This window comes from Haliotis asinina, chromosome 4 (genome assembly GCF_037392515.1).
Source record: "Haliotis asinina isolate JCU_RB_2024 chromosome 4, JCU_Hal_asi_v2, whole genome shotgun sequence".
NCBI classification, from domain to species: domain Eukaryota; kingdom Metazoa; phylum Mollusca; class Gastropoda; order Lepetellida; family Haliotidae; genus Haliotis; species Haliotis asinina.
Genome location: NC_090283.1, coordinates 12,106,206 through 12,122,313, shown reverse-complemented (window position 1 = coordinate 12,122,313; position 16,108 = coordinate 12,106,206). Strand labels below are relative to the sequence as shown.

The window sequence follows — 16,108 nt, the reverse complement described above, 5'->3', positions numbered from 1 at the left end:
CTACTTTATGAAAGATGAAATAATTGCTGCTAATATTAGTATCTCGCAGCAACATTTTCTGATATGCTTTATGTAGAGTCATTAGTGGTTCTGCATAGGTATTTTGATCATTAAAAGTGCTTTGGATCATGTTTAGGCAGTTAGAAACAAAGTGCTTTATAAATTTTGATAGTGCAGATATACTTCAACCACCACTCACATTACATTAGTACAAGGTAGAGAGGTTATACAAATGCACATTGCCCACATATTGATATTGCTTTGGGTACAACTAGTTCTGTAGTCATATGGAGGGTTCAGTGCATTCGTCTGATCTAGTCTACCAGCTCCAGAAGAAAACAGCCTAAGTGATTATTTATGTCCAAATCTATGTCTAATTGTACGATAAAAGTGTGTAGTTTCTATTTTTTTTAGACAAAGTGTATTCAGTTTATTGGAAGCAAACAGTGTATCCCAAGAGGCAATACAAAGATGCTGTATTCATGATAACTATATTCATTGATACTTTGGAAGCACTGAAATGAACACAAATCATATTTTTCTTTTACTTAGTGTTCAAATCCGCTCAATTTATTCTCAGAAACATAGACTGAAACAGTGAATAAAACTGAAAACATCTTTGGTTTGCTTTGATTTTGATATATTTGTCAGTTATACATATTCACCAATAAATTAATTAAAATATGAAAAGGAAGTTCTGATTAGGGGCCTGCCTGTTCCTATAAACTAGCAACAATCAAGCATGGATTTGGTCTTGTCATATTTTGGTTAAAATCAAGGTCAACACTCTGAAAACTAGTGATAGTTGCATGGGCCTGCATTAGCTGACCTGTTGAAGAGCTTGCGTGTGTGTTGTTGTCTTGTTGCCATGGTGATGCATGATGTACTGGAATTCTCACTGGCATGATAGAAGGAACAGAAGTTGTTCACCACATGTTGATGTTGTCCCCTATTTGTCATCCATGTTGTTGAGACAATGAAGAATGCCTGGTTTATGTTGGATGAATTGTTTATTAGTTATTGTTTGCCTGTGAGAAATTACATTCTGTAGACTGTACACCATCAGGCAAGAAAATGCCTGACAAACTGTAGGTCAGGAATCTTTTGACTCTTCTGGAAAGATGTCAGTGCTACGAATTATGAATGATAGTTTATTGTTATTGGGTCAGCACGCGACCAAGTTGTGCAGTCAAAATCCTGCTAACTGTCTAGTCTCTGTACAAACTGGTCAACTACTCATCCAATAAATATTCTATTCGACACATAAGTTAGTTGACCAGTCACGTCATACTGGATAATACAGTATCATTACCAACCGCGATTGACCCAGGTCACACTTAAGGTACCACACCAAACTAGAGGTGCGGAAAGACTTCTTTATCCAACTCTGATGATGTAACCATGGTAATACCATTGAGCAACTTCGCTGATGCATCACAGGTCATCTTGCTGTCTCAGCTGTTGTTTCAATAGTCTAAGGCAGTATGATAGTTTCAGTGATAAGTCTACGGCTGATTGGTTTTTTTCTTATTGATTCCTCTGTAGTTTAATCTACTAACAGTTTCTCCTGAGTTTCTGCAGACGCCCTGGTTCCTTAAAGCCAACCAGAGAATAGCTATATGACGCATCATTTAGAATTAGAATGTAGAAACTGCCACTTAGCTGATCAGGAAACTCAAATACTCACATTATCACAACTTTTTTAGTAATAGAAAATTTTTATTTTGATATTTTGAAGAAAAAGTCAGATTTGATGTACGTGTTCAGCTGAAATGTAAAAAATGTAAGGTACAGAGCGTATCATAATGTATGGTGGTCTTGAAACTAATGAAGGTCTTGGTTTGAATCAGTCGTCACCTATCAATGCTGGAAGCAACCTATCCTAGTCTTGACAATAGTGAAGGTCTGAGTAAGAATTGGTTTTCATCTATCGACAGTTGTTGTAAGAGACAACTATCATGTGGTTGAGATCATGATGTCAATCACCGGATTGTTTTGTCCAGACTTGAATATTTACAGACCTCTGCCATATAGCTGGAATATTGCTGAGTGCCGCATTAAACAGTAACTCATCTTGAGTGTCTATGCGAGATGTCTTTCATGAAATTTCATTAAATTCATAAATTTCCTTGTGTAAAATTGAGCAATTGTGAATGTTTGTCTTTTTTGTGTTTTCCTGTATATGTTTTGCAGAATGTAACTTTAAACAAACATATTTATAAACTCAGAAATGTATAGACTGAAATATAAGCACTTTATTCAAGAGAATAACAATTACAAACAACAGATTATCCTAAACAAAAATAGGGACAATTTTCTGTGTATGAAAAAACACAATGAGACCTTGTTAACTCAATTCCAGTTTATCAATTGTATTGGAGACAATTTATGTTCTTGTCCCTGACAGTCTGATTTGATAGAGGTTAATGATAATTCACACTCTACTTGACTAGTAATTGTAGAGTATGCAATGTATTGATTCTGTTAAATTCAACATCAAGCAGATGACCAAAGATCCTCCTACTGCAAACTAGACATTTTGCTGTATTATTATGGCTCACAGGGCTTTGATTTAACATGTTTTCACTCTATATCCACTGTTTTCTGAGTTTGACATCTTATTATATATTGTTGCTAGGAGTCACTTCCATTGTACATTGTTCCAGTACCGGATACATGGATGTCTCCTATAGTGTTGCTAGGAGACAGTGTTTCCCAAAGTGATGATGATGTAGTGTCAACTACTTATGTTATAGGACACATACGACAAGTCTGGTTCTCCAACGTACAAGTATTTCCCCAAACTGCGAGACTGGATCTCTCATTTCCTGGGCACCAATGGCGACATGACGGCATCCGAGGTTGGAAACAACCTACTGGTTGAACAGGTGCAAACATTTTCCATTCATGTAAAAGTAAACAGTAGTAAAAGTTTAATAAATGTTTGGAGAAAGGTAACACCTTGTTACATGCGCTAGAAAGGCATTAGTTTGTCTTTGACTTTTGTACTCACCCACCCCAACCAAAATTATTTGTAAACATCACCTAAAATCTACTTGACTTGAAAATTCACATGCATCCCCCAACCACTGATAACCCCCCTGTTTGATGATGTTCACCATGAAGAGTGACTGTTGCAGGTACTGTGCTTAGTGCACTTCCTGGTCAAATATGGCTTCTACCACAAGTCCGCGGACATCGAGAAGCTCCTGGTGCCGCTCATGAGTCTGCTGGATGGACGCAACGACAAGCCGTACCCCAACATGCGAGGTGGGCAGTTATGTCTCATGAATATATCACACAGTCGAATTGTTACCTGATGTCTATATATTTTATCGACCTTTGTCGAAAAAAACTTTCGCATTCCCAGTACATAAAATGCAATGAATAAAGTCACAATATTGATCAATCATTGCATCTTTCAACAAACATAGTTTCTGCTGACCCATTCTGACTGGGAAATCAAATTTTGGTCAAATCCATGATATTGTCCGTTGAGTAAGAAATTTACTCAATGCAACTTTCATTGGTCATTTATGTGGATCATTAATACGGCATCAAATTAATAGATATCCATGCAATAGGTTTATTGGTATGTATCACAAAATCTATGGTTTCTTTTTAGGCAAAGAAGCAGAAGAAGTTTTGAAGTATTTCAAGAAAATTGAACGATTCAAAAGAAGTCCTGAGACCAAGGCCATCGTAGATGCCAAAATACAGTAAGTCATGAGGAAGATTGTATCTTGGCATCAGTTTGACATGTCAGGTCACAGCTTATGTTTTGTCCACCAGAAATATGGCTCATTATTATCGTTATTATTTACATTTGAAATATTATTGTTGTTGATATCTATTGTTATTATTTATCGATGGAATGAGGACATTATGTCTGTTGTTTCAGAGCCCTGGAAGTGTTGAACCTGTTCTTCAACTTCATATTCAACTTGAGAATGGAGGTACGTGTTGTTGTGTAACCCAGCAGGCAGCAGTGCCACAAATCAGTGCTAAAGTTTGTTCTGTTTTTCAATTTGAAAACACGTTGACTTTGACTGACACAAGTTAACTTTTGTTGGCCGATACTGGCACATGTTAACATCATACTCATTATATGATTCTCATTTTCAGAAATTCATGAACATGTTCAAAGTGACACACCAGCAGTCAGTCCACCCAAGCATGCCCCAACCAGAGTTATGGCCCTTGCTGAATGAGTCGTTTCAACTTGAAGGCAACCACAGGTCAGTCCACAGAATGGAACAAGCGTTGATACCAGGAACTAACTTGTCCAGGGTCCTATCGTACAAAGTCTGTTTAATGTTGTGGTTGTCTACATCTGTGTTAATGGTTAAAAATTCTGACCTCTGAGATTAACATATATGCATACAATATTTTCCATATATCATTACCCTCCATCAAAATGAGCCACAAACTTGTGACAAATTGCATAGTTATGAATTATAACATAATTTGAAGATTGGACCAGCTTTTCCCAAGTTGCAAAGATATAATAATATTAACTGATCTTTTGCAAATGTGGAAAGAATTTACACAGGTCTTTAAAAAATTACCCGTGAAGATCCAGATTAAGACTGATGATCATCTTCAGCCACACATGCTTGTACAAAGCCACTTGATGGGATCATGTGGTCAGACCAACTGACATAGTTGACACATGTCATTGTATCAAAATTGAATGGATTGATGCTCATGCTGTTGATCACTTTATTGTTTGAACCAGACTTGATTATTTACAAACTGCCCCATATAGCTTCAATATTGCTCTCTTATCGGGGGTCAATAACAACCAACCAAACCAAATATTTACGAGCGCTGCCGCCAGAGTTTCCTGATTATGTCTGTGTTATGTCTTAAACAGTACCATGCCGCCCAGGTAATGTATGGATGTCTCCAGCAATGCACGCTGTTTGGTACCTTCAGTTCTCACATTCACAGACATACCATTTTGACATTTTATTGTTATGTTCAGCAACATTTCCGTCAAGGCTGCAATCATTTTCTGTTATATATTTTTTGTTAAATGTGTTATCTTATTCGTGCAGAGTGCCATGAATTTTTGGTTCAATGTCTGTTTGATGTCTTTTCTATTTTTTCTGATTGGCCAGTATTGTCAGTCATTTCGGTTGATGAAACTGCAGTCTTTGGGTTTTTTGACATGGCAAATGCCTCCACATAGCCCTTCGGTTTCTTGATGTCTTTGCATGGAAATAATCCACATCAAAGTTCAGTTTTACATGTGTTTGTCCAATCTTGCATCCATCTGAATCCATCTTGATTTATTACTCAACATATATTGTGAGTTATTAAAAATGTTATCTGGCCGTCATTTGATTCCACATGACGCAAAGCATAAAATCTCAATTTTGTGCTTCCAGTACTCAGCATGTTCATTCAATCATACGATGTAGCCAATACTGTTTATGAATTCTTTGTACTAGTGGCATTCTGATTAATTGATTTAATCAAGTAATAATAATAATAATCAAGGAATAAATCATAATATCTGTGATCAATTTTGATTGGTTAGTATGTATCTACATATCTGTACAGTGTAAGCGAGTAAGTACTTACACGGTTTTCAATGTGAATTTCACTCATTTAATACTTGTACATTCACCTCGAGTCATATAGGTCGATATCTTGTAATAAAGACAAGCATTTGAAAAGAAGATACCATACCTGATCGGCTCACATATCCGCATGTGCGAATGCCAATCAAACAGAACACAATGAAACAGATCAGTCAGCTGCAGGGAGTGAGTGACTGGCAGGAAAATAGAGCAAAATGTGTCTTTTAGTGAAAAGTGCCCTGTGTAACCATGTATGAGTCCATGTATCACCTTCCATATCACAAACATGAGAATCCACAGCCTGGTATTCATTTCTCTTGTGAGTTATTGAAACACTTTGGATAAAAACATGTGATTCATGTGAGCCAGTTACTAAGATAGTCATAAGTTAGCATTAATGTATGGCACAAAGACTATCTTAGCACCAAGAGAACTTTGATACCGATATGGTCTCAGGCCTCACTAGCCACTGCCATCATTGGGGGAGGTAAGAAAGTAGTTCCTCTAACATTCATATAGGAGAGAGTTATCTCTTAAATATTCATATTGGTATAGAACTGGCTCATCAAGAATATGTCAATAAATAATTACAAGCTTGATTGTTTTACCCCTGTCTTTTGTTTTTCAGCGTTTCAAAATCAGCTTTGAAGAAGCTGAAAGAAATTTTTGATGAAACCGCCTTCTTCAAGAATTATGAAATGACAGAGATTTTATTGGTAAGATGGAACAGTTTTGACCAGTTTTGATGGTAACCCCATGGATGTTGCGAATGAGAACATTTATGTTTGAATCTGCCATTTGAGGAAATGTACTGCACCAAGCACCTGCATTGGTATGGTAACTGCTGACAAATCATGTGTATAAGTAATGCCAGAAAACACAAATAATGTAAGAATCAGTTTGATTAGTTGCTAGGCAACTGTGATGGCTATTATGTCTGTGTATTGTATTTATTATCTTGCAGTACAGATATTTATAAAGCCATGCAATTCCATCATGTATGTGTAGATGCCAGACGGCTTCTGACAGTGGCAACACTGACTCTGATTAAACATCCAAAGTGGTAACCAGCCTTTTGAGATGACCCCCATTTTCACTACACGTTTGTTGGTTACTGGGCTGTTCTACCAGTAAGTGCCCCTCTGTAAGAAATATTGCGACAAGTGATCGTTTGTTAAACAACTTTTTTATTCAGGGGTCCAAAATTATGAGACACATCATCTAGGTTGGTATGTGGATTCATGTGCCGGTGCAAAATTTGGTCTTGTTGCAATTCTTAGATTTTAGTGAACAATTCATCAGTCTCCGAAGGAATCAAACAGACTATAGGCAGCCTCAGCTGGTTGTAGGAAGTAGCTGAATGTTTCAGATAGTCAGGATGGGTTACCAGGTTACCGTGTCATGTACCCGAAGTGTTGATCATCAATCACAGGATTACCATGTCCAAATTTCATTATTTAAAGGTTGCTGTCAAATACCTGGAATACTGTTGAGCAACAATCACTGTACACTTCCACTGACAGGTAGTGCTTCATGTTTGACCGTCTGTTACAGGATTTATCTCACTACGAATATGATGAGATTGTCAGAAAGTCCATGCACCTCCTCAACAGATATTTTTCAGCCCATCACAATCTGTTTAGCCGCGCTGTGCAGGCACAGGTAAGAACAAAACTTCTATGTACATCTCTGCTATCATACAAAGGCTCCTGGCATTCCCAGACATGTTTGGAAATGCTTTCCTGTTATATCAGCAGTATTACAAACAAGCATGGCAGCTTGGTATTTGGCACAACATGATAAATCGGCAGTCCAATAGAACTCATGTTGTTTGCGATAGGCTGCTTTTATTTTTAATTTAAGTAGTGTCATTTTTAGATATTTGATAATTTATTCAATTTTTATTCCATAACCTAGGTTGCATAATGGAAACAAATTTCCAAATAATTTAATAAATAATAGCTTAGGATTCACTCAGGCACCTATAATGGTTTCAAATCCTGGTTTGCCCTTAGAATGGTGTTTCCGTAAACATGGCATTTGCAATAGATGTGACATCTTTCTTCATCATGGAACTACAGATAGATAACTTGCTTCCATGAAAACTTAACTGTTGGTTGTAGTAACAATATCTCTATTTGACTACATTACATATTGTGTGATGTCATTGTCCATGCAGGTGCTGATTACAGACAAGTCAGTGGACATCGTGAGGCAGCTGGAGAAGTTGTTACCCACGCTGCGCCGTCTTGCCACCGCCAAACTCTCCATGGAACAGACAGAAGAACTGTCTGCATACATTGACATCCTTACTGGGTAATCACTTCTACTTTGTGTCCATCATATCAAGGCTGTCTGTTGTTTCTCTCCATAAGGACACTCTGTTATATATCTCAATATGGCTTCTCTTCTATTTGTTTCAGTAATACCACTGTATTGTTTTCAGTAAGATAATTCAATTGTCCCATCTCAAAAGAACCTTTAGACCGTTCCAAGCCTAACATCATCTAATGCACAACAAATGGTGCCTAGATATGCAATATGCTGGGGAACTGCTTGGTTTGCATATGATGTGTTTCTTTTGATGTGTTTTCAGGTGTCTGATCTGTGTCTCACCTGTGTCTGATCTGTCTTATCTGTGTATGATATGTGTCTCACCTGTGTCTGATCTGTGTCTCACCTGTGTCTGATCTGTGTCTCAGCTGTGTCTGATCTGTCTTATCTGTGTATGATATGTGTCTCACCTGTGTCTGATCTGTCTTATCTGTGTATGATATGTGTCTCACCTGTGTCTGATCTGTGTCTCACCTGTGTCTGATCTGTGTCTCACCTGTCTGATCTGTGTCTCACCTGTGTCTGATCTGTCTTATCTGTGTATGATATGTGTCTCACCTGTGTCTGATCTGTGTCTCACCTGTGTCTGATCTGTCTTATCTGTGTATGATATGTATCTAATCTGTGTCTGTTATGTGTCTCACCTGTCTCTGATCTGTGTCTCACCTGTCTCTGATCTGTGTCTCACCTGTGTCTGATATGTGTCTCACGTGTGTCTGATCTGTGTCTCATATGTGTCTCACCTGAGTCTGATCTGTGTCTTCTTCCTGTGCAGGATGTGTCACCTGGAGGGAGAGACGGAGGAGAATCACATGATGAACCAGAATGTCCTCTACAACCATGGTCAGTAGACGCCTCACTCTGGAAAATATACACGTCATTGGTCAGACAACATTTCAGGGAAACCATACTGACCTTGCCTTTTTCCCATTTAATTATTATGTTACATATCAGTGTACATGCCTTTGATTCTGATTTTCTATGGTTCACTAGCATCCATCATTGTCTGCATTTTGAAATATTTTTGGTCTCGATCATTTGCAGTGATTAAGTAAGCACCCAGTTGTCTGAATATATTGTGGTTTGTTATTCTGTTACTCCTTTGATCTTGCAGGAGTGCTGGAGGATTGCCTCACCATTCTGTCCCAGGAGATTGACGTCAAACTACTGGTAACATAATGCACACCTATTTTTAGACCTTGTAATAGTGACATGTGAAGATCTGGGTTAGAGCCCATGCTTGTCATAAAGGGCAACTGACAGGATTGAATGCTCAGACTCACTGCCTTGGTTCACACATTAGACCCAATTGTGCTGATTGGTGCTCATGCAGTTGATCATGGGATTATCTGGTCCAGACTCTACTATTTACAGACTGCCACCATATTGCTGGAATATTTCTGAGTGTAGTGTAAAACTAAAGTCAAGTAAACTCAAATAAACTCAACTGAAAATCAATCAATCAATCAATCAATCAATTACACCTGAGCAACATATGCATATGCTGTTTTTGAGTTCAAGATATGATTACTCAAATAAAGCTGAGATGACACTTTGCTGACCTAGTGTGTGATAATAACATATATAAACTAACATTATGAACAATCCTGGATAATTAGCCTATATATATTTGTGTGTCTTGAACAGAAGCAATAATCATTATACCCCAAGGTCTCATTGCTCAAAATCAAATGTTCTGATGACCTTCTTGGATTTAGTGAGTGAGCACCACGTTTTCCTTGAATACTGCTTTTAGCATTATAATAAAGTTATTATAATCATAAAACAGGTTGCCCATGTTCAGATTGGTGTTTACACATGTTCTGAAATCAGTGGTCCGACTGACCCAGTTCTGGGAAAGGTTTTCCATATGTATTCATTCAGTCTGTGTTATTCTTTGTTCGATGTTTCTTATCATTACACCAAGTCCATCCCAACTTTTCAGGACCAGTATGGTGGACTGAGACAGGTCTTCAAGAAGACCTTCACCCTTCTCAAGTTCATGGCTCGCAACAACAAGCAGGTTCAAGGTCGCTTGTTTGACCGTCTGGAGATGCTACTGTCAAAAGATGGTGCCCCAGCAGAACTGGCTGATTGCATCACAGAGGTAAGTGGACAGACCGTTTTATGAGGATGCTGTTAAGATATTCTGATTTAGATCTTTGCAATACACTTTGCCCCTGCACTAACTTACTCCATGTCACTTCCCTGCAGGTGTTTACAGGTAACTCAAACACATGTATGAAGATCTACAGTCACCAGGTACAGAAGATCATGGGTCTTGTAGCAAGGCATCGATCTAGGGTTCCACAGTTCCTTGACCTTCTCAATGCAATCGTTAAGGTTGAGGAGCTTGACCTTCCCTTGAAGCGGAACCAAAGTTACGTGATGACTTACTTCATGCAGCACAGATCAGACATTGCAACTGTCATAGACCAGTCTGAAAGTGAAAGGTAGGAGTTGTCTGCCTTGAACATCAACTTATTTGAATAAAGTGAGAATTACCCTGTTAAAAGCACTCTGTCATGCCACATTTCTTTAAAAAAATCAGTTATGCATCGCTCTCATTAATAGTAATCATCAGACCCTGAGCAAAGCTACCATACAGTATATTCCAAAAATAATAACATATTTAGATTACAAAATGAAGTCAAAAAGTTTTAATTAATTAATGCAACATTGCATGAAGTCGACTCTTGCACCTTCTTCTGACCAAACTTTATTATGTCACTTGATGCACTCCTTCAGAACATCCTATAATGCAACTTGTGATTGAGGCCAGTTCGGCAAACACTGACAACACTGCAGATGCATTTTATTTCTTGTGTAATTTTCAAGTTTCTTAATTCAGTCAGATAACCACTACTGACAAAAAGTATTGGACATTATCCATTTATGTTGGTATTGACTGAAAAATGAAGACCATCAGTTTCTGTTCTAAGGTCAATAAATTTCCAGGTTTGAGTGACCAGTTCTTTGTGATATTTTTGCAAAGTCAGTAACATCATCTGTCACATTTCAAACATCAAATTTGAAGAGCCTAAAATAATTGTCATTTTGTTACAGAGAAAAGATTCTGGTGTCATCTGCTTCAGAGGAACTGAACTATCTGATCGCCATGGTCGACCTGCTGGCTACCTGTGCTGAGGTGAGATGGGGTTTGGTCAAGTGTTTATAACACTTACTTGTTGCTCCAGGTGGAAACAAAATTTTCTGTTGGGACTCCATCCCAACAGACGACAGCCTTTTCTTGTCAGTTTACGAGTTCTGTGTGTTGGGATTTAAACCTTATTGGTTATTTTGGGCTTTGCCCTGTGAATGCCTAGAAGGTTGGAATAATCCCACAGATGAAATTCTTTCCTTGTCAGCTCATGAGTCCTGAGTTGTAGGGTTCAAACAACTTCCCTTGTGTGGCCATGTTTTGTGTAGTGCCTCTCCAGATTTGTCAATCCTTTGCTTCCAGGGAGAGAACCGCTTTATTGAGTCCATCTGTCAGACCATCTTCAAGATCCCAGACCTCCTGAAGGTGCTCAACAATAACATGATCAACAACAACCTCAAGAGGCCATTCCTCCGTTTCCTGCTATGGGTGTACATGAACACTGCCAGCGGAATGATAGAGAGTGGAGCAGGAGACCTGCCCCATGACAGGTCAGTTGTCAAAGGAGAAGATTGACAGGGTCCGGAGGCTTGACTAGCCTGGTGACATTTAAAATGAGAGAAGGGGGTTTACATCAGCAATCTCATTTGAAAAGGTAGCACTGATGGTGTCGTAGCGTGGGGCCTGGGTGTGGTAGGGTAGGGCAAGCTTCTACTGGTTGTGGGAGGGACTCAGATGGCAGGTCAGGGTAGGCAGGGGAGAGATGGGTGTGGCAGGTGTTGTAGGATGGGGCTGGGCACAGCAAGGTGGGGCCAGGGTGTTGCCGGATGGAGTCAGGATTGGACCAGGGTGTGACCAGGGTGTGACCAGGATTGGGCAAGGTTGTATGAAGGAGCTTGGTAGGAGCAAAAAGGTGTTATATGATGAAGTCTGGGTGTGAGAGCTTTTAGCAAGGGTGTTGAAGGATGGGACCTGGGTGGGACCAGGGTGTTGTAGGATTATTTTTTTTTGTGACTGAATTGCCCATCAAACCCATCTCACTCACCTACTCCACCTTCAGGAATCTGTGGGCATACCTGGACAGTTTGAATGGTACTCTGAAGAAAGCCACCGACTATGCTACTGCTAACCCCGACCTGGTCAAGCAGCTACTGAAACGTCCTCCAGCTAAGAGGTATGTCCCCGCAACTCATTGACACCTGCCAAACATTCATGGCATCCCACAAAGCGACAATGTTTTTATATTGATTCACAGATACTTCAGCTGTTAGGATTTAAGTGGAATCATGCCAGTGTTTGGAACTAATGACACAAATGCAATTTGGATTAGGAATTTGAGGTCCCAATAAAAACCTGGCAGTTGTAGCCCAGTATCTCTGTCCTTGGGAACTCTGCTTACCTTGAGGTACAGATCTGTCCTGCAGAACTCTCCTCGCATTGAGGTACAGATCTGTCCTGCAGAACTCTTCTTGCCTTGAGGTACAGATCTGTCCTGCAGAACTCTCCTTGCATTGAGATACAGATCTGTCCTGCAGAACTCTCCTTGCATTGAGGTACAGATCTGTCCTGCAGAACTCTTCTTTCCTTGAAGTACTGATGTAAGGACGTATACCTGATCCTCTTGAAGATCTGGCTGCCATTGTCAAAAGCAACTTTAGTAAGAAGGCTGTGTTAAGGGACAAGGGTGTTAATTTCATGGATGCACAACAATCTATGCATTGTTTGCGGGTGAATTCTAGCACCATCAAGCAAATGCGAAACTTTTGTGAAAGGATTTTGGATCATCTTAAAACTAATATCTGGGAACTGACAACAAGGGTCAGTTCCTTACATTGTTGAACAAAAAGCCAGACTAATAATATTTCCTCCTGCCTTAATTTTTTTTTAGGACAAAAATCTGTAAAACAAGGGGAAAATATAACCATAAGCTTTGTTACTTTGAATGAACAAAACTGTCATTTCATGACGAGTTAGGAGAACAATACCAAAACTGAAAATAACTAATTTTTGGATTGCATTAAGTTTCAAATATTCAGGGAAATGTACTGTTGCATGTTTCATTTTCATTTGATGACAAATAGATATATGCCTTTTGGAAACTGGTTAAATGGAACAGATGTTACAATGAGGATAATGTGTTTCCGAAGTTCTCGTAGTACTAAGATAGTTAATACTAAGTTAATGTTAGTCAATGGAAATTATGTCTTGACACTAAGAGACCTTTGATTATAGCCACACTCTTGAGGTGAGGCACCAAACTAGCATCACAAAGTCAGCAATGTAACCCTCTCAAAATCAAGGCTTCCACAAAATGTTTGACCTCTTTCAAAAATGCATTGTGTATTCATGTTATTTTATTGAATTGTTGTTCACATTTTCCGTGCACATGGCTCTTTCTTAGTATCTAAATTAATGAACACGTCACATATGTTATGTTTTGTTTCTATTTTCTTTTGATTTTTATTACAGTACAACTGGTAGAATTCAAACAGCGAAAGGGTAATAAGAGTTTAGAGGATAGAAATGGACGCTAGATAGTTTTAGTTCGAGTACATAGTGTTCGAGTACCAACACCATCCAGAAGTTGACCCATCCAACATAACCCATCCAAGATAACCCACCATCATAACCCACTCAACCCTCATTCATTTCCAAAATAACAAGGCTTTCAAAATACTACCCTTTATCTTTGAAATGGTGTTCCATGATTTGTAATTAAACATATTTTTTTTTTATCAACCCAGCATGTAATGCAGGGGATGATATATTTAACACATTATCCATCAGGCCATCTGTCTGAAATCATTTTGTTTCAGAAGCATACCTAAAAAAACATTCAATATTTTTCAACAAAACTCAGATATATCAAATAGAACCTTAAGTGGTGCCTTCGGACGTTTTTGTTCTCTGAGACCAAAACTAACTTACACTTAATAGGGTAGCAAATGTCATCTTCATTTAAATATCCCATGAAAATAATAAGTGGATTTGAAATGAAACCCGAGAAAATACATGTCCTGTCGAAGATCAAATTTGAAGTAATGTCATATGAAGAACTTGTGCATTCTATCAGAGGCCCTCAGGTTTTCAGGCCCTATGACTTCGTGCTAAGACTGTCACAAAATGCCATACCAAAATCACCATGTAGAACTTTTTTGTAGCGTATTTTCTTTGTTTTTTAGGGTTTCTTTTCTAATTTTAATCCAGGATTCCCCGAAGCTTTTATTATTGACATTAGGCTATGACTGTTCTCATTCATTTATGTCTAACTCAGGGGAACGTGGCAATTTCATTGAATTATTGAGTAGTATAGACATTTTTGTTTGCTGTTCAAGGGATGCAGCTTGATTCTAGTTCAGTCTTTTAAGAGAATCAGGGTAGTCTAGCAGTTAAAGTGTTTGCTCATCATGCGGAAGGCCTGGGTTCAATTCCCCACATGGGTACAATGTGTGAAGCTCATTTTTGGTGTCCCCTGTCTTGATATTGCTTGAATATTGCTAAAGGTGGCAGAAAACGAAACTGACTCAGAGTGTCTGATGTAAGTAGTCTGAGGGCTGGTGAAATCTGCATACAGACAGACACTGTTCAGGCTGTTTCATGTCAAGCTGCATCCCCATGTTTCTTCCTCTGCTTCAAATCTGCGACTTCCATGTGTGGACTTTCTCTGATTCAGTGCTGGGAGTGGAGGTGAAGGGGTTGTAGACGATTTGAACGAACGGTAACATTGAATAACCATGTTTTGTATGATATGTGTGACAGCCTAACCAATTGTTAATCAACAAGTCAATCCCTGTTTGTGTTTTAAAAGATGACTAAGTTTAGATCAGACTTAGAATGGGCTCACTGAATTTGAATTGAGCCCACTTGCAGCTGCTGACATGGTCTTCCCTTGCATACAATCATACCCACAACCGGCTATAACACTCACAGAACTTAATGCACTATTCCCTGCAGTTGTCAGATGTACTTATAATACTTCACTTTTGAGGGTTTAAGCACCATTTAATCACCAGTTAACTCCTAATAAATACACTGGTATTCATTTTTAGTAAATAACCTTGATTATACTGACAATGTATTGCTTGTACAGCATATGCAACTATAAGTCAAATTTTACAAATCAAAGGTGCTGTTAGTTTGTGAATGACTGTAACAATACATGGCTGTAGCGTTCAGAGGTAAAAAAATTTTCTTCGTTTTCCTATTCTAACCTTTGGACCGCTTTTCATGGAAAAGATTATCTAGCCTAATGCTGTTGCCACCAAAATCTTTTAGAGAAAAAATGGGAAAAATGATTCGAGAAGAATGATAATTTGCACTGCTAATCTGGCCTAACTAATAGTAAACAGATCACTTGCTGTGATGCAAGCACTGCATGACAACTCACTCTGTGAGGCCCTGTTAGGGTGGTCTTGGATAGATGGTAGATATGGATTGCTGCTCCAGTTGAGGCAATGTTGTGAGGTCTTGTCAGGGAGGTCAAGGGTAGATATGGATGGCTTCTCCAGTTGACTGAGGCCTTTAGAGGGTGGAATAAGTACCCAAAACTGTAGGTATCATTTAACTTGCTTGATATATGTCATAATACCCCAAGTGGTGTTGAGATGTTGCTCATAACATCAACCACTTGTTTGTCATGAGACAAGTGATTCTAAGCTGACCCTAGCATGAGTTGTCTGTAGCGTGTATGCAGTCTATGACAGTGTATATAATACCAGTTAAGTACTGACAAGAATATAATTGTGACATATTTTGACAAATGCTTTAAACTGATGTACAGACAGGGCTGAAATGATATCAGTCGTCATTTGTCCTGTAATCAGTTATTTAACTAAAATTGGAAATCTAGTTAAATATTCATGACCCTACCTATAGAAATATTTTGTCAATTGCTTTATGCTTCATCTATCTTTACTCTAACCTATTAACACTGTTGATGTATTAATGGCAGTTACCGTACTAATCCTACTTGAAGTTTTGTCTTTTTTGTTGATAACTTCTTGAATAACATCAGTATCATTAACCCGTTCATATTTATCACACAAAAAAGTCAAAGAATTAACCATCAGCTTTCATTGCTATTACT

The 16,108-nt window shown here is 38.5% G+C and overlaps 1 protein-coding gene across 1 annotated transcript in view; it reads left to right on the top strand.

Moving 5' to 3' along the window:
- The window catches only part of LOC137280769 (inositol 1,4,5-trisphosphate-gated calcium channel ITPR2-like), a 131,254-nt gene that overhangs the window by 80,828 nt on the left and 34,318 nt on the right, over positions 1-16,108 (top strand). Inside the window, exons 30-45 of the mRNA XM_067811983.1 lie at positions 2,757-2,888; positions 3,141-3,270; positions 3,626-3,719; positions 3,902-3,956; positions 4,126-4,238; positions 6,217-6,304; positions 7,143-7,250; positions 7,768-7,904; positions 8,698-8,765; positions 9,037-9,092; positions 9,868-10,029; positions 10,137-10,375; positions 10,989-11,070; positions 11,386-11,573; positions 12,083-12,196; positions 13,492-13,521. Coding sequence (XP_067668084.1) covers positions 2,757-2,888; positions 3,141-3,270; positions 3,626-3,719; positions 3,902-3,956; positions 4,126-4,238; positions 6,217-6,304; positions 7,143-7,250; positions 7,768-7,904; positions 8,698-8,765; positions 9,037-9,092; positions 9,868-10,029; positions 10,137-10,375; positions 10,989-11,070; positions 11,386-11,573; positions 12,083-12,196; positions 13,492-13,521 — 1,796 coding nt within the window. The remainder of the gene's footprint in view (positions 1-2,756; positions 2,889-3,140; positions 3,271-3,625; positions 3,720-3,901; positions 3,957-4,125; positions 4,239-6,216; positions 6,305-7,142; positions 7,251-7,767; positions 7,905-8,697; positions 8,766-9,036; positions 9,093-9,867; positions 10,030-10,136; positions 10,376-10,988; positions 11,071-11,385; positions 11,574-12,082; positions 12,197-13,491; positions 13,522-16,108) is intronic.